This window comes from Hemibagrus wyckioides, linkage group LG13, assembly GCF_019097595.1.
Source record: "Hemibagrus wyckioides isolate EC202008001 linkage group LG13, SWU_Hwy_1.0, whole genome shotgun sequence".
Lineage (NCBI taxonomy): Eukaryota > Metazoa > Chordata > Actinopteri > Siluriformes > Bagridae > Hemibagrus > Hemibagrus wyckioides.
In genome coordinates this window covers 825,001-842,500 of record NC_080722.1, presented here as the reverse complement: position 1 = coordinate 842,500, position 17,500 = coordinate 825,001, and the positions used below count along the sequence as shown (strand labels likewise).

At 43.6% G+C, this 17,500-nt stretch overlaps 1 protein-coding gene across 2 annotated transcripts in view; it reads right to left on the bottom strand.

Moving 5' to 3' along the window:
- The window catches only part of LOC131363756 (A disintegrin and metalloproteinase with thrombospondin motifs 14), a 99,793-nt gene that overhangs the window by 53,052 nt on the left and 29,241 nt on the right, over positions 1 to 17,500 (bottom strand). The window contains exons 3-6 of one of the 2 annotated variants that reach the window (XM_058406600.1): positions 11,464 to 11,611; positions 10,468 to 10,664; positions 551 to 634; positions 290 to 446 (exon numbers count right to left, since the gene is read on the bottom strand). In XM_058406600.1, coding sequence (XP_058262583.1) covers positions 290 to 446; positions 551 to 634; positions 10,468 to 10,664; positions 11,464 to 11,611 — 586 coding nt within the window. The remainder of the gene's footprint in view (positions 1 to 289; positions 447 to 550; positions 635 to 10,467; positions 10,665 to 11,463; positions 11,612 to 17,500) is intronic. The other variant, XM_058406601.1, reaches the window with a different exon arrangement.

Below are 17,500 nucleotides of genomic sequence, written 5' to 3'. Positions count from 1 at the left end.
ATGAGTTGTTTAAATGATTCACTAGAGTAAACACTATCTAGGTGTTCACACAGAGCTCTGCTTCATCTGCACTGGAGGAAGGTGTAGAGAGACACATGACTCAGCAGAGCAGAACTTTAGGGTCATACAGACTCCTAATCCCACCAACACACACACACACACACACACACCCTGTTGAGCTCCTTCAGAACACCCTTACCTGTGTGTGAGTGTTGAAGCCAACCGTTAGGGAGGTGAAGGAGAAAGGATCACTCAGTCTGCACAAGCCTGGACCGAGTGAATACGCTACCTTGCATACCTGCAGGACCAAAGTCTTGCCTGGACAGGAAGACGGCGTGGTCATGGTGCTCGGCGTGGCTCGGGTCCAGTTTCTGCTGCGTGTTGGCCCAGCGGCACACCTGCTCAAGACTGCGAGAGGGATTCCCTCGCTCTATGAGGCTCACAGACTACACATACACACACACATACACACACACACACGCAGACACAAAAACTCAGACACATAAACGTCACACAGGTGATTTTATTAAATGTGAATTGTGTCTCTTACCTGACGATAGCCCACCATGATCATACGCACAATAATAATGTTGATGCTCGTACCCAGAGACTCATCATGATAAATTTCATCTACCTGAGAGAGAGAGAGAGAGAGAGAGAGAGAGAGAGAGATGTTGTGTAGATATGTTCATGGTTCTTGTATGTTATTCTTCTATAACAGACATTCTTAAAGCCCATCATATTAAAAAATTATATAATATAAATGAAGCATGAAAAGTTATTGGAAGTTATGGAGACTTCTGGGAAATGCTGAACAGTACACACACACACACACACACACAGAATAAGGATTACTTAACAGATAATTACGATGTATAAACTGGGACAGAAATAGGAGCTGATCTGCTCCCTAATGACCTGAAACAAACAGACAGGAAGTGAGATCAATCTGAGACAGGAAGCAGCTGTCAGTGTAAGTGTTTATAGTGGATGGACTGAAATGTTTTGGGAACTAAAAGAGACCCCAATTAACATTCCTTGCTCTGAGACACACTCAAGGACATGAAACATGACAAAACAGTAGAACAATGTTCTGAAGCAACATCACAGACCATCAGCAGCCTGCTAGAGGTTTAAAGGACCATGATCTCCACTGCACAGCTTCTTCAGCAGTGTCCAGTCCTATCAGTGTGCTGAAATCTTTACTGTCTCTCTCCAGGATGTCCTCTCTCTGAACCCAGCCCTCTCAGTAGTGTGTGATGTTTATATGAGAAGCCACTCAGACACATGGAAATGACTCTGGTGGTGAAGCACTGCTGAGGGATCTACACCATCACCACACCATCCACCAGATGAGTCCATCATCACTGGTATCTTCTGCTCCACTCTCCCAGCAGTGTGTTGTGTGTCTATGTGTTTGTGTGTGAGTTCTCTTAAGTAAACACAACAGTTTATATCGTTATTATCAGCAGAGACTGAAAGTCTTGGGTAGTGTTCGATAAGTGAGGAAATAAAAATAGTAATCTGGAAAGAACTCAGTGTGTGTGTGTGTCCACCATGCAGGGTAATAGATTCAGTGTAAGAAGTAGAGAGTAGGTTATATGTTATAAGGTGTAGATTTAAAGCATTGGATCTACAAAGAGTTAGAGGATAAAATAGGGGTAGGATGTAAGGTGTAGAGAGGGTGTAGAGGGTGGGATATGAGGTACAGGGGTAGGATGTAAGGTGTAGAGAGGGTGTAGAGTGTGGGATATGAGGTATAGGGGTAGGATGTAAGGTGTAAAGAGGGTGGGATATGAGGTATAGGGGTAGGATGTAAGGTGTAAAGAGGGTGGGATATGAGGTATAGGGGTAGGATGTAAGGTGTAGAGAGGGTGTAAAGGGTGGGATATGAGGTATAGGGGTAGGATGTAAGGTGTAGAGAGGGTGCAGAGGGTGGGATATGAGGTATAGGGTAGGATGTAAGGTGTAGAGAGGGTGTAGAGGGTGGGATATGAGGTATAGTGTAGAATGTAAGGTGTAAGAGGGTGGGATATGAGGTATAGGGGTAGGATGTAAGGCGTAGAGAGGGTGTAGAGGGTGGGATATGAGGTATAGGGGTAGGATATAAGGCGTAGAGAGGGTGTAGAGGGTGGGATATGAGGTATAGGGGTAGGATGTAAGGTGTAGAGAGGGTGTAGAGGGGGGGTTATGAGGTATAGGGGTAGGATGTAAGGCGTAGAGAGGGTGTAGAGGGGGGGTTATGAGGTATAGGGGTAGGATGTAAGGTGTAAAGATGGTGTAGAGGGTGGGATATGAGGTATAGGGGTAGGATGTAAGGTGTAAAGAGGGTGTAGAGGGTGGGATATGAGGTATAGTGGTAGGATATAAGGCATAGAGAGGGTGTAGAGGGTGGGTTATGAGGTACAGGGGTAAGATGTAAGGTGTAGAGAGGGTGTAGAGGGGGGGTTATGAGGTATAGGGGTAGGATGTAAGGTGTAAAGAGGGTGTAGAGGGTGGGATATGAGGTATAGGGGTAGGATATAAGGCATAGAGAGGGTGTAGAGGGTGGGTTATGAGGTACAGGGGTAAGATGTAAGGTGTAAAGAGGGTGTAGAGGGTGGGTTATGAAGTATAGGGGTAGGATGTAAGGTGTAAAGAGGGTGTAGAGGGTGGGATATGAGGTATAGGGGTAGGATATAAGGCATAGAGAGGGTGTAGAGGGTGGGTTATGAAGTATAGGGGTAGGATGTAAGGTGTAGAGAGGGTGTAGAGGGTGGGTTATGAGGTACAGGGGTAAGATGTAAGGTGTAAAGAGAGTGTAGAGGGTGGGTTATGAGGTACAGGGGTAAGATGTAAGGTGTAAAGAGGGTGTAGAGGGTGGGTTATGAGGTACAGGGGTAAGATGTAAGGTGTAAAGAGGGTGTAGAGAGGGGGGTTATGAGGTACAGGGGTAAGATGTAAGGTGTAAAGAGGGTGTAGAGGGTGGGATATGAGGTAGAGGGGTAGGATGTAAGGTGTAAAGAGGGTGTAGAGGGTGGGATATGAGGTATAGGGGTAGGATGTAAGGTGTAAAGAGGGTGTAGAGGGTGGGATATGAGGTATAGGGGTAGGATGTAAGGTGTAGATGGTGGGTTATGAGGTACAGCATAAGATGGGCATATCAGGGCAGCAGAGTCCACCACATACTCCTTAATAAACGCTCCATCAGAAAACGTTTATTTTTCTAGTGATTTTGTGTACCACAAACTAAGCACACGCTTTACCTTCGATTTCTGTAAATAAATATTTTGCAGTCCATGTCTTGTTGAAAACGCGGCATTCGGAATCAACTTTTCTTTTTATAACGGGAGCCAACATTGTTAGGGGTATCTGACCAGCATTAACATGCAGCATCACCTGTTACTGTTCAGAAACGCATACACGTCCATACGGAAATAATAAAACTCCAGGCTTTTCCAAATAAAAGCACCACAGTTGTATTGCGTGCACAGCATAAATACTTCTTCATTTATGTTTACGACTGACTTAAAGCGAGCCGGACAGGGACGTCCAAAGGGCCGGATGTGGCCCGCAGGCCGTAAAATGACCAGGTCTGATGTAGGGTGTAGTGTGTAAAGGTGTAGGGTGTAGTGTGTAAGGGTGTAGGGTGTAAGGGTGTAGTGTGTAAAGGTGTAGGGTGTAGTGTGTAAGGGTGTAGGGTGTAGTGCATAAGGGTGTAGTGTGTAAGGGTGTAGGATGTAGTGTGTAAGGGTGTAGGTGTAAGGGTGTAGGGTGTAGTGTGTAAGGGTGTAGGGTGTAGTGCATAAGGGTGTAGTGTGTAAGGGTGTAGGATGTAGTGTGTAAGGGTGTAGGTGTAAGGGTGTAGGGTGTAGTGTGTAAGGGTGTAGTTTGTAAGGGTGTAGGTGTAAGGGTGTAGGGTGTAGTGTGTAAGGGTGTAGGGTGTAGTATTTTAAAGGTGTAGGGTGTAGTGTGTAAGGGTGTATGGTGTAGTGGGTAGTGGGTAGTGCGTAAGGGTGTAATGTGTAGTGTGTAAGGGTGTAGGGTGTAAAGGTGTAAAGGCCGGATGTGGCCCGTGGGCCGTAAAATGCCCAGCTCTGATGTAGGGTGTAGTGTGTAAGGGTGTAGTGTGTAAGAGTGTAGGGTGTAGTGTGTAAGGGTGTAGGGTGTAGTGTGTAAGGGTGTAGTGTGTAAAGGTGTAAAGGCCGGATGTGGCCCGCAGGCCGTAAAATGCCCAGGTCTGATGTAGGGTGTAGTGTGTAAGGGTGTAGTGTGTAAGAGTGTAGGGTGTAGTGTGTAAGGGTGTAGGGTGTAGGATGTAAGGGTGTAGGGTGTAGTATTTTAAGGGTGTAGTGTGTAAGGGTGTACGGTGTAGAGGGTAGTGCATAAGGGTGTAGTGTGTAGTGTGTAAGGGTGTAGGATGTAGTGTGTAAGGGTGTAGTTTGTAAGGGTGTAGGGTGTAGGGTGTAGTGTGTAAGGTGTAAGGGTGTAGTATTTTAAAGGTGTAGGGTGTAGTGTGTAAGGGTGTACGGTGTAGTGGGTAGTGCGTAAGGGTTTAATGTGTAGTGTGTAAGGGTGTAGTGTGTAAAGGTATAAAGGCCGGATGTGGCCCGCGGGCCGTAAAATGCCCAGGTCTGATGTAGGGTGTAGTGTGTAAGGGTGTAGTGTAAGAGTATAGGGTGTATTGTGTAAGGGTGTAGGGTGTAGGGGTGTAGGGTGTAGTGTGTAAGGGTGTAGTGTGTAAGGGTGTAGTGTGTAAGGGTGTAGTGTGTAGTGTGTAAGGGTGTAGTGTGTAAGGGTGTAGGATGTAGTGTGTAAGGGTGTAGTGTGTAGTGTGTAAGGGTGTAGTGTGTAGTGTGTAAGGATGTAGTGTGTAAGGGTGTAAGGTGTAGTATGTAAGGGTGTACGGTGTAGTGGGTAGTGCATAAGGGTGTAGTGTGTAGTGCATAAGGGTGTAGTGTGTAGTGGGTAAGGGTGTAGTGTGTAAGGGTGTACGGTGTAGAGTGTAAGGGTGTAGGGTGTAGTGTGTAAGGGTGTAGGATGTAGTGTGTAAGGGTGTAGTGTGTAGTGTGTAAGGGTGTAGTGTGTAAGGGTGTAGTGTGTAAGGGTGTAAGGTGTAGTATGTAAGGGTGTACGGTGTAGTGGGTAGTGCATAAGGGTGTAGTGTGTAGTGGGTAAGGGTGTAGTGTGTAAGGGTGTACGGTGTAGAGTGTAAGAGTGTAGGGTGTAGTGTGTAAGGGTGTAGGATGTAGTGTGTAAGGGTGTAGTGTGTAAGGATGTAGTGTGTAAGGGTGTAGTGTGTAAGGGTGTAGTGTGTAAGGGTGTAGTATGTAAGGGTGTATGGTGTAGTGTGTAGTGCATAAGGGTGTAGTGTGTAGTGGGTAAGGGTGTAGTGTTTAAGGGTGTAGTGTGTAAGTGTGTAGGGTGTAGTGTGTAAGGGTGTAGGGTGTAGTGTGTAAGGGTGTAGTGTGTAAGGGTGTAGGATGTAGTGTGTAAGGGTGTAGTGTGTAGTGTGTAAAGGTGTAGTGTGTAAGGGTGTAGTGTGTAAGGGTGTAGTGTGTAGTGTGTAAGGGTGTAGGGTGTAGTGTGTAAGGGTGTAGTGTGTAGTGTGTAAGGATGTAGTGTGTAAGGGTGTAGTGTGTAAGGGTGTAGTGTGTAAGGGTGTAGTGTATAGTTTGTAAGGGTGTAGTGTGTAGTGTGTAAGGATGTAGTGTGTAAGGGTGTAGTGTATAGTTTGTAAGGGTGTAGTGTGTAAGGGTGTAGTGTGTAAGGGTGTAGTGTATAGTTTGTAAGGATGTAGTGTGTAGTGTGTAAGGATGTAGTGTGTAAGGGTGTAGTGTATAGTTTGTAAGGGTGTAGTGTGTAGTGTGTAAGGATGTAGTGTGTAAGGGTGTAGTGTATAGTTTGTAAGGGTGTAGTGTGTAAGGGTGTAGTGTATAGTTTGTAAGGGTGTAGTGTGTAGTGTGTAAGGATGTAGTGTGTAAGGGTGTAGTGTGTAAGGGTGTAGTGTGTAAGGGTGTAGTGTATAGTTTGTAAGGGTGTAGTGTGTAGTGTGTAAGGATGTAGTGTGTAAGGGTGTAGTGTGTAAGGGTGTAGTGTATAGTTTGTAAGCATGTAGTGTGTAGTGTGTAAGGGTGTAGTGTGTAAGGGTGTAGGGTGTAGTGTGTAAGGGTGTAGTGTGTAAGGGTGTAGTGTGTAAGGGTGTAGTGTGTAAGCGTGTAGTGTGTAAGGGTGTAGGGTGTAGTATGTAAGGGTGTACGGTGTAGTGGGTAGTGAATAAGGGTGTAGTGTGTAGTGTGTAAGGGTGTAGTGTGTAAGGGTGTAGTGTGTAGTGTGTAAGGGTGTAGGATGTAGTGTGTAGTGTGTAAGGGTGTAGTGTGTAGTGTGTAAGGGTGTAGTGTGTAGTGTGTAAGGGTGTAGGATGTAGTGTGTAAGGGTGTAGTGTGTAGTGTGTAAGGGTGTAGTGTGTAAGGGTGTAGTGTGTAAGGATGTAGTGTGTAAGGGTGTAGGGTGTAGTGTGCAAGGGTGTAGGGTGTAGTGTGTAAGGGTGTAGGATGTAGTGTGTAAGCGTGTAGTGTGTAGTGTGTAAGAATGTAGTGTGTAAGGGTGTAGTGTGTAAGGATGTAGTGTGTAAGGGTGTAGGGTGTAAGGGTGTAGTGTGTAAGCGTGTAGTGTGTAAGGGTGTAGTGTGTAAGGGTGTAGTGTGTAAGGGTGTAGGATGTAGTGTGTAAGGGTGTAGTGTGTAAGGATGTAGTGTGTAAGGGTGTAGTGTGTAAGGGTGTAGGGTGTAGGGTGTAGTGTGTAAGGGTGTAGGGTGTAGTGTGTAAGGGTGTAGGGTGTAGGGTGTAGTGTGTAAGGGTGTAGGATGTAGTGTGTAAGGGTGTAGTGTGTAAGGGTGTAGGATGTAGTGTGTAACGGTGTAGTGTGTAAGGATGTAGTGTGTAAGGGTGTAGTGTGTAAGGGTCTAGGATGTAGTGTGTAAGGGTATACTGTGTAAGGATGTAGTGTGTAAGGGTGTAGGGTGTAGTGTGTAAGGGTGTAGTGTGTAAGGGTGTAGTGTGTAAGCGTGTAGTGTGTAAGGGTGTAGTGTGTAAGGGTGTAGTGTGTAGTCTGTAAGAATGTAGTGTGTAAGGGTGTAGTGTGTAAGGATGTAGTGTGTAGTGTGTAAGGGTGTAGTGTGTAAGGGTGTAGTGTGTAGTGTGTAAGCATGTAGTGTGTAAGTGTGTAGTGTGTAGCGTGTAAGGGTGTAGTGTGTAAGGGTGTAGTGTGTAGTGTGTAAGGGTGTAGGTTGTAGTGTGTAAGGGTGTAGTGTGTAGTGTGTAAGGGTGTAGTGTGTAAGGGTGTAGGGTGTAGTGTGTAAGGGTGTAGGATGTAGTGTTTAAGGGTGTAGTGTGTAAGGGTGTAGTGTGTAGTGTGCAAGGGTGTAGGGTGTAGTGTGTAAGGGTGTAGGATGTAGTGTTTAAGGGTGTAGTGTGTAAGGGTGTAGTGTGTAGTGTGTAAGGGTGTAGTGTGTAAGGGTGTAGGTTGTAGTGTGTAAGGGTGTAGGGTGTAAGGGTGTAAGTTGTAGTGTGTAAGGGTGTAGGGTGTAGTGTGTAAGGGTGTAGGTTGTAGTGTGTAAGGGTGTAGGGTGTAGTGTGTAAGGGTGTAGTGTCTAAGGGTGTAGGGTGTAGTGTGTAAGGGTGTAGGGTGTAGTGTGTAAGGGTGTAGGTTGTAGTGTGTAAGGGTGTAGTGTGTAAGGGTGTAGTGTGTAGTGTGTAAGGGTGTAGTGTGTAAGGGTGTAGGGTGTAGTGTGTAAGGGTGTAGTGTGTAAGGGTGTAGTGTGTAAGGGTGTAGGGTGTAGTGTGTAAGGGTGTAGGGTGTAAGTTGTAGTGTGTAAGGGTGTAGGTTGTAGTGTGTAAGGGTGTAGGGTGTAGTGTGTAAGGGTGTAAGTTGTAGTGTGTAAGGGTGTAGGGTGTAGTGTGTAAGGGTGTAGTGTGTAGTGTGTAAGGGTGTAGTGTGTAAGGGTGTAGGTTGTAGTGTGTAAGGGTGTAGGGTGTAGTGTGTAAGGGTGTAGTGTGTAAGGGTGTAGTGTGTAGTGTGTAAGGGTGTAGTGTGTAAGGTGTAGTGTGTAAGGGTGTAGTGTGTAAGGGTGTAGGGTGTAGTGTGTAAGGGTGTAGGGTGTAAGTTGTAGTGTGTAAGGGTGTAGGTTGTAGTGTGTAAGGGTGTAGGGTGTAGTGTGTAAGGGTGTAGGGTGTAGTGTGTAAGGGTGTAAGTTGTAGTGTGTAAGGGTGTAGGGTGTAGTGTGTAAGGGTGTAGGGTGTAGTGTGTAAGGGTGTAGGTTGTAGTGTGTAAGGGTGTAGGGTGTAGTGTGTAAGGGTGTAGGGTGTAGTGTGTAAGGGTGTAGGTTGTAGTGTGTAAGGGTGTAGGGTGTAGTGTGTAAGGGTGTAAGTTGTAGTGTGTAAGGGTGTAGGGTGTAGTGTGTAAGGGTGTAGGTTGTAGTGTGTAAGGGTGTAGGGTGTAGTGTGTAAGGGTGTAAGTTGTAGTGTGTAAGGGTGTAGTGTGTAAGGGTGTAGTGTGTAGTGTGTAAGGGTGTAGTGTGTAAGGGTGTAGTGTGTAGTGTGTAAGGGTGTAGGTTGTAGTGTGTAAGGGTGTAGGGTGTAGGGTGTAGTGTGTAAGGGTGTAAGTTGTAGTGTGTAAGGGTGTAGGGTGTAGTGTGTAAGGGTGTAGGTTGTAGTGTGTAAGGGTCTAGGGTGTAGTGTGTAAGGGTGTAGTGTGTAAGGGTGTAGGGTGTAGTGTGTAAGGGTGTAGGGTGTAGTGTGTAAGGGTGTAAGTTGTAGTGTGTAAGGGTGTAGGGTGTAGTGTGTAAGGGTGTAGGTTGTAGTGTGTAAGGGTGTAGGGTGTAGTGTGTAAGGGTGTAAGTTGTAGTGTGTAAGGGTGTAGGGTGTAGTGTCTAAGGGTGTAGGGTGTAGTGTGTAAGGGTGTAGGTTGTAGTGTGTAAGGGTGTAGGGTGTAGTGTGTAAGGGTGTAGTGTGTAAGGTTGTAGTGTGTAGTGTGTAAGGGTGTAGTGTGTAAGGGTGTAAGTTGTAGTGTGTAAGGGTGTAGGGTGTAGTGTGTAAGGGTGTAGATTGTAGTGTGTAAGGGTGTAGGGTGTAGTGTGTAAGGGTGTAAGTTGTAGTGTGTAAGGGTGTAGGGTGTAGTGTGTAAGGGTGTAGTGTGTAAGGGTGTAGGTTGTAGTGTGTAAGGGTGTAGGGTGTAGTGTGTAAGGGTGTAAGTTGTAGTGTGTAAGGGTGTAGGGTGTAGTGTGTAAGGGTGTAGGTTGTAGTGTGTAGTGTGTAGTGTGTAAGGGTGTAGGTTGTAGTGTGTAAGGGTGTAGGGTGTAGTGTGTAAGGGTGTAGGTTGTAGTGTGTAAGGGTGTAGGGTGTAGTGTGTAAGGGTGTAGGGTGTAGTGTGTAAGGGTGTAGGTTGTAGTGTGTAAGGGTGTAGGGTGTAGTGTGTAAGGGTGTAGGGTGTAGTGTGTAAGGGTGTAGGGTGTAGTGTGTAAGGGTGTAGGGTGTAGTGTGTAAGGGTGTAGGTTGTAGTGTGTAAGGGTGTAGGGTGTAGTGTGTAAGGGTGTAGGTTGTAGTGTGTAAGGGTGTAGGGTGTAGTGTGTAAGGGTGTAGGGTGTAGTGTGTAAGGGTGTAGGGTGTAGTGTGTAAGGGTGTAGGGTGTAGTGTGTAAGGGTGTAGGGTGTAGTGTGTAAGGGTGTAGGGTTGTAGTGTGTAAGGGTGTAGGGTGTAGTGTGTAAGGGTGTAGGTTGTAGTGTGTAAGGGTGTAGGGTGTAGTGTGTAAGGGTGTAGTGTGTAAGGGTGTAGTGTGTAAGGGTGTAGGGTGTAGTGTGTAAGGGTGTAGGGTGTAGTGTGTAAGGGTGTAGGTTGTAGTGTGTAAGGGTGTAGGGTGTAGTGTGTAAGGGTGTAGTGTGTAAGGGTGTAGGGTGTAGTGTGTAAGGGTGTAGGTTGTAGTGTGTAAGGGTGTAGGGTGTAGTGTGTATGGGTGTAGGTTGCAGTGTGTAGTGTGTAGTGTGTGTTATGTCAGTAAGAGTCAGATCAGCCCACTGTACTGCACTAATCAGTAACTGTTACAGACTGAAACACTAAAATCTGACTTAAGAAGGATTTTCTACTGTAAGAGGATTAAGGTGGCAGGAAGTGCTGGAACTGCTGGAACTGCTGGAACTGCTGGAACTGCTGGATCCAGAAATGAACAGACCTAAAGACATTTACAACAAAAACACAGGCACCAGGATGAGGCAGGACACACTTCAGATCCACACACACACACACTATTGATTAGTGTCTCTGCTGTTGGTGTAGATCACTTAAGCTTTGGAAACAACAGAACAGCAAATGATGGAAACACACAACCAGTCACACTGTTTTCATGGCTTCAGAATCCAAACCATGAAAGCTGATCATGATCAACAGAACCCAAGAGGTGAGGTTCTTCATCCTGAAAACAGCAGAAGTCACTTACTATGTTCATGAGCGTGAGGACATAGTTCTGCACATGTTCTTTTCCGTGAAAGCGAACCACAGAGTCATCTACAGCCAGGAGAACCTCGATGCTGTAGTCATCTTTTTTAGCATGTCTACGTTTACGATCCGATTCAGAAAGCTTCTGCTCCACTACATCCAGAGCATTGGGGAGCTCCGCTATCCCAAAATCTGGTACTGCAATAAAGACAAAAACGTGTTTTAAAAGAAGTTCTCCAAAGCTCTAAATACATACATACAGAAATACCAACCAATTCATTAAAACCTGAACCCTGCAAAAGCCCAATCCAACCAAACCAGCACAGCCAAACTAGACCTAGTATCAGGTTCTGACTCTCTGAAACAGGCAGAAGAGATCAGATGTGAGATCTTTGGTACACTTTTCAGGATATTATTACAGGTTATTGTAGTGTAAAAGAGGGAACAGGCTACAGGTTAACGGTCTGTGGTTTATCGTCTGATATTTCAGTCTTTATGTGAAAACGCTTTTGATTAAAGTCTCCTCAATCACGACAGACTTCAGCCCAACAAAACCAATCCCAACCCTGAGCCATGAAAGCAGCTACCCACTCAAACAGAGCTGGGGTAGCTCAAGAGGTTAAGGCTCTGGGTTGTCAATCAGAAGATCGGGGTTCAAGACCCAGCACCAAGCTGCCACTGTTGAGTCCTTGAGCAAGGCATGCAACCCCCCCCCCCCCCCCCTATGCTCCAGGGGCGCTGTATCATGGCTGACCCTGTGCTCTGACCACAACCCTCCAAGGATGGGATATGTAAAGAAAATAACATGAGCTCAGGCTAAAACCAGAGAGCTGTGAGGCGTCAACGCTGCCAGGAGAACCTTCATGACACCCAACACTTTAATTGCTCAGGTCTTGTCTGATGTTAACCTTCTCATTTAATTTCATAATAAATAATAAGATCAGAAGGCCAGCCTCTGAGTGTCCACCGCACCACTCCATGCTCTCTAGCTCCTCACCTTCATTATGCAGATCTTCCTGGTTTTGTCGTTTAACTGCAGATCTGGGATACACCACATGAACTCGACCTTGGACCTCTGACTCCTGTTGACCTTTCTGCAGTGGCTCGATGAAGAACTCGCCTTTATCCGTGCGAATCAATCCAGCCTGAGGAACAAAAAACACAATGATGCATCAGTTACAGAAATCAGTTCTACAAATCAGATTTTTTTCAAAATAAACACAATGACCTTCATATATTTTAATGAATTAATTAACTAAACTCTTCGACATGGTGAAAATACATTGCATGAATATGCAGCAGCATGCATAAGTATTCACCCCCTTAAACCTTTCCACATTGTGTGGTGTTACAACCTGGACATGAAATGAACTTCATTCAGCTTTTTATGTAATAAATCGAACAGTCCAATAATATCAACCGGTCACCACCAGGAGCACTGAATGGAGTCAAACTGTCTGTAATTAAAGTGTCACATGACCTCAGGATAAATACATGCATTTCTTGAAGCTCCCAGAGTTCGCTAGAGAACATAATTATTAGTTAAACTAATAGCATCATAAATATCAAAGAACAATCAAAACAACTGGAGAAAGTTCTGGTTTGACTAGTTTTGAACAGTCCACAGAGTGACATTAAATCCGTTATTATAAAATGGAAAGAATATGGAACTACCAGGACTACAAAAAGTCCAGGAGAAGAATTGATTATTTAGAGAATTAGCAAAGAGACAAGCATATCTCTGAAGGAGATCAGATGGAGGAAGCTGTTCACTGGACACCACATGGACACTCCTCAACATTGCAGTGAAGAGATCCTGTATGAGATCCTGTTTAGCGACTCAAACATGTTCTGATGAGACCAAAACTTTTTTTGGCCTTGGGAGAAAACACTATGCTTGGAAACCCAACACTACAGAACATCATCTCCAGTATGAAGCATGGTGGTGATAGCATCATGTTAAGCATTACTCTTGGCCTATTGTTTGTTTCTGTGACTAATCCCCTCTTTACATTATATGATTCCCATGTTTTGCACTGGACAGCACTTTATGACATGCTTATTCAGAAAAATAATCACCTGGTCGTAAGACTGACCAGTCGAAGGTTAAGGACGTTGCTCAGGAGATCAGCAGTGGCAGCTTGTGCTTTTATGGTTTTAAGTCACATTTACACCACATGAGGCGTGTTGGAGCTCAGTGATTGTATTAAAAAAAGAGTTAAACCTACAAACTCTTTAATAACAGTTATTGTGTTTAAAGGTCACTGGCTTTCTTCAGGTACATCTGCTAAATTATCACCTATCTCCACAACATGAGGCAACAATCTTTGACATAATCATAGATTTTATGAAGACATTGCTTATATATCCTCCAGTATCAGGTGTGGTGCAACTACACCCTTCACTTTTGTTCAAAATACCACCACACTGTCATTTCAGCTCGTATAAATTCCAGAAAGTGTATCCACAGGCCTTGGCAGGAATGTCACACGTGTATTTTTGGTGATTTGGACGAAAATGGATATGGTTTCAACTCCTGCTGCTCGCTAAACACAGCTAAATCCTCCAAATGCCGAAAAAATCCCAGAGTCGGCTGCTCCTGTCGCTGTGAGGTTTGGATCAGTAGAGAATTGGGAAATGAGCAGATCTGGACCACAGCCTTCGAGATCAAATTGTTACTTTGCATGAGATCGAGCTGCCAGAAAGCAGAGTGACCTCAGTGACCTTGGACATGGTACATATGGACAAAAGGCTAAAATTCAGAAGGTAAAACTCAGAAAAGCTCAGAACCTCAAGAACCAAGTGCTTCTAGTGTATTAAAGATCTGAAGTTCACTAACACTAGGCAATGACTGAGGAGTTCAGCTTGAAGATACAGGAGTCTATGGCTGCAGGATTCTGCAGGAATAATACTCACATGTTGTGAAGGAAGAATCTGAGTTTCCTCTTTTCTGTTTATTGTTATTGTGAGTTGCTCTGAAACAAGCCACACATTCTATTTCAGTCTGTTTCACTTCCCGACACGCTGCGCAGGATTTCAGCAATAAAAAAGGACAAATTTCCTTTTTTTCTAATTTTATCCATCTCCATTAGTTTACCATCATGTGACTGAATGAAAACAAAGACAAGAAAATCAATATTTATTTACATTTAACTCCATAAACAGACCTCTATGTGTCCTGGAGTAGATGTATAATAGATGTAGGAGGATCAACCAAACCAGCAATAATACAACATTTCATCAAGCTACTCAAAGTCCACTAAGACCTTTATGGCTAAGGTCACACAGGTCATATTTCAGGAACCTGAGCTCAGTGACCAGAGCTATAACAACAATCCATCACCTGGAGTCCAAGAGAGTCATCATGTCTACAATACACCACTTCTTTCTTCCTGATGTGATCTATCTGTCTGTGAAGAACTGCACACTAAATCTATCTCTACAATGACAATAAAGGTATAATTCATCCCTCCAGCCGTACATTTCTCCGGAATCTGAGGAAATGATCTGATCTGCTACTAAGTCTAAAGAGTTTTATCAGTCTGTTGATTCCGGATCTTTCTGTCTTTGTGTGTTAGAAAGAGAGCGCTCAGTACCACAGACGAGTCTGACCGAAGCTCCTGCAAGTCTGTGAGTAGTAAAGTAAACATGAGCCATGTTTAAGCTCAAACACACACGACATTCCACATGCTAACACCATGGGCTTTGAAGCTGCACATGGACGTGGGCTATACACTCTGGATCTTCACACCATGTGATCCTCACACATCTACACCTCAACGTTCCTCACTCTGGATCTTCACACAATGTGATCCTCACACATCTACACCTCAACGTTCCTCACTCTGGATCTTCACACCATGTGATCCTCACACATCTACACCTCAATGTTCCTCACTCTGGATCTTCACACAATGTGATCCTCACACATCTACACCTCAACGTTCCTCACTCTGGATCTTCACACCATGTGATCCTCACACATCTACACCTCAACGTTCCTCACTCTGGATCTTCACACCATGTGATCCTCACACATCTACACCTCAATGTTCCTCACTCTGGATCTTCACACCATGTGATCCTCACACATCTACACCTCAACGTTCCTCACTCTGGATCTTCACACAATGTGATCCTCACACATCTACACCTCAACGTTCCTCACTCTGGATCTTCACACAATGTGATCCTCACACATCTACACCTCAACGTTCCTCACTCTGGATCTTCACACCATGTGATCCTCACACATCTACACCTCAACATTCCTCACTCTGGATCTTCATACCGTTTGATCCTCACACATCTACACCTCAACGTTCCTCACTCTGGATCTTCACACAATGTGATCCTCACACATCTACACCTCAATGTTCCTCACTCTGGATCTTCACACCATGTGATCCTCACACATCTACACCTCAACATTCCTCACTCTGGATCTTCATACCGTTTGATCCTCACACATCTACACCTCAACGTTCCTCAATCTGGATCTTCACACCATGTGATCCTCACACATCTACACCTCAATGTTCCTCACTCTGGATCTTCACACAATGTGATCCTCACACATCTACACCTCAATGTTCCTCACTCTGGATCTTCACACAATGTGATCCTCACACATCTACACCTCAATGTTCCTCACTCTGGATCTTCACACAATGTGATCCTCACACATCTACACCTCAATGTTCCTCACTCTGGATCTTCACACAATGTGATCCTCACACATCTACACCTCAATGTTCCTCACTCTGGATCTTCACACCATGTGATCCTCACACATCTACACCTCAGTGCTCCTCACTCTCACATAGGGAGTGAAGATAAATGAGAAAACACTGGCTTTGTACCTCAATCCATCTATCCATCCATCTGTCATTTCATTTGTTCATCCATCTATATGTAAGTTCATCTCTCCATCCATCCATCCATCCATTCATCAATTTGTTTATCCATCCATCAAACCATCCATCCATTCATTTATCTGTTCATTCATTTGTTCATCCATATGTAAGTCCATCCATCCATTAATCCATCCATCTGTTCATCCATCTGTTCATCCATTCATCCTTATGCAGGTCTGTCCATCCATACAGACATATCCATCCATCCGTTCCACCATCCATCCATCCATTAATCCACCTGTATATCTATCCTTCCATAATATATGTAATCCCCAAAATGTCAGATCTCATTAGACAGTAATCTAATCTCACAGGATGAAGACTCGTTTGATCTTTCATTAACCATCAACATCAGACATCCACCATCTACCTGGATGTGTTTAGAGTCTCTCCCCAGTGTACACACAGGGATAAGGTTAGGAAATGTTGCATGAGTAAAAGAGAAAATAGATCAATCACCCAATCATTAAAATATAGGAATTAAAATACTAATAAAAAGTTATTTTTAAAAAAAAATTTAAAGTCATATATCTTGTTAGGTTTGAGACTTTTAATCATTTTGTTAATAAAATAATCATTTATTTTCAACTCAATTTAGATAGATAGATAGATAGATAGATAGATAGATAGATAGATAGATAGATAGATAGATAGATAGATAGATAGATAGATAGATAGATAGATAGATAGACAGAAAGATAGTTAGATAGACAGACAGACAGACAGACAGACAGACAGACAGATAGTTAGATAGACAGACAGACAGACAGACAGACAGACAGACAGGCAGGCAGACAGATAGACAGACAGACAGTTAGATAGATAGATAGATAGATAGATAGATAGATAGATAGATAGATAGATAGATAGATAGATAGATAGATAGACAGACAGACAGACAGACAGACAGACAGACAAATAGACAGACAGGCAGACAGATAGACAGACAGACAGTTAGATAGACAGATAGATAGATAGATAGATAGATAGATAGATAGATAGATAGATAGATAGATAGATAGACAGACAGACAGTTAGATAGATAGATAGATAGATAGATAGATAGATAGATAGATAGATAGATAGATAGATAGACAGAAAGATAGTTAGATAGACAGACAGACAGACAGACAGACAGACAGATAGTTAGATAGACAGACAGACAGACAGACAGACAGACAGGCAGGCAGACAGATAGACAGACAGACAGACAGGCAGACAGATAGACAGACAGACAGTTAGATAGATAGATAGATAGATAGACAGACAGACAGATAGATAGATAGATAGACAGACAGACAGATAGATAGTTAGATAGATAGACAGACAGACAGTTAGATAGATAGATAGATAGATAGATAGATAGATAGATAGATAGATAGATAGATAGATAGATAGATAGATAGATAGATAGACAGACAGACAGACAGACAGACAGACAGGCAGACAGATAGACAGACAGACAGTTAGATAGATAGATAGATAGATAGATAGATAGATAGATAGATAGACAGACAGACAGATAGATAGTTAGATAGACAGACAGACAGTTAGATAGATAGATAGATAGATAGATAGATAGATAGATAGATAGATAGATAGATAGATAGATAGATAGATAGACAGACAGACAGTTAGATAGATAGATAGATAGATAGATAGATAGATAGATAGATAGATAGACAGACAGACAGACAGACAGACAGACAGTTAGATAGATAGATAGATAGATAGATAGATAGATAGATAGATAGATAGATAGATAGATAGATAGATAGATAGATAGATAGATAGATAGACAGACAGACAGACAGATAGACAGGCAGACAGATAGACAGACAGACAGACAGACAGTTAGATAGATAGATAGATAGATAGATAGACAGACAGACAGATAGATAGTTAGATAGACAGACAGACAGTTAGATAGATAGATAGATAGATAGATAGATAGATAGATAGATAGATAGATAGATAGATAGATAGATAGTTAGATAGATAGATAGATAGATAGATAGATAGATAGACAGACAGACAGACAGACAGACAGACAGACAGTTAGATAGATAGATAGATAGATAGATAGATAGATAGATAGATAGACAGACAGACAGACAG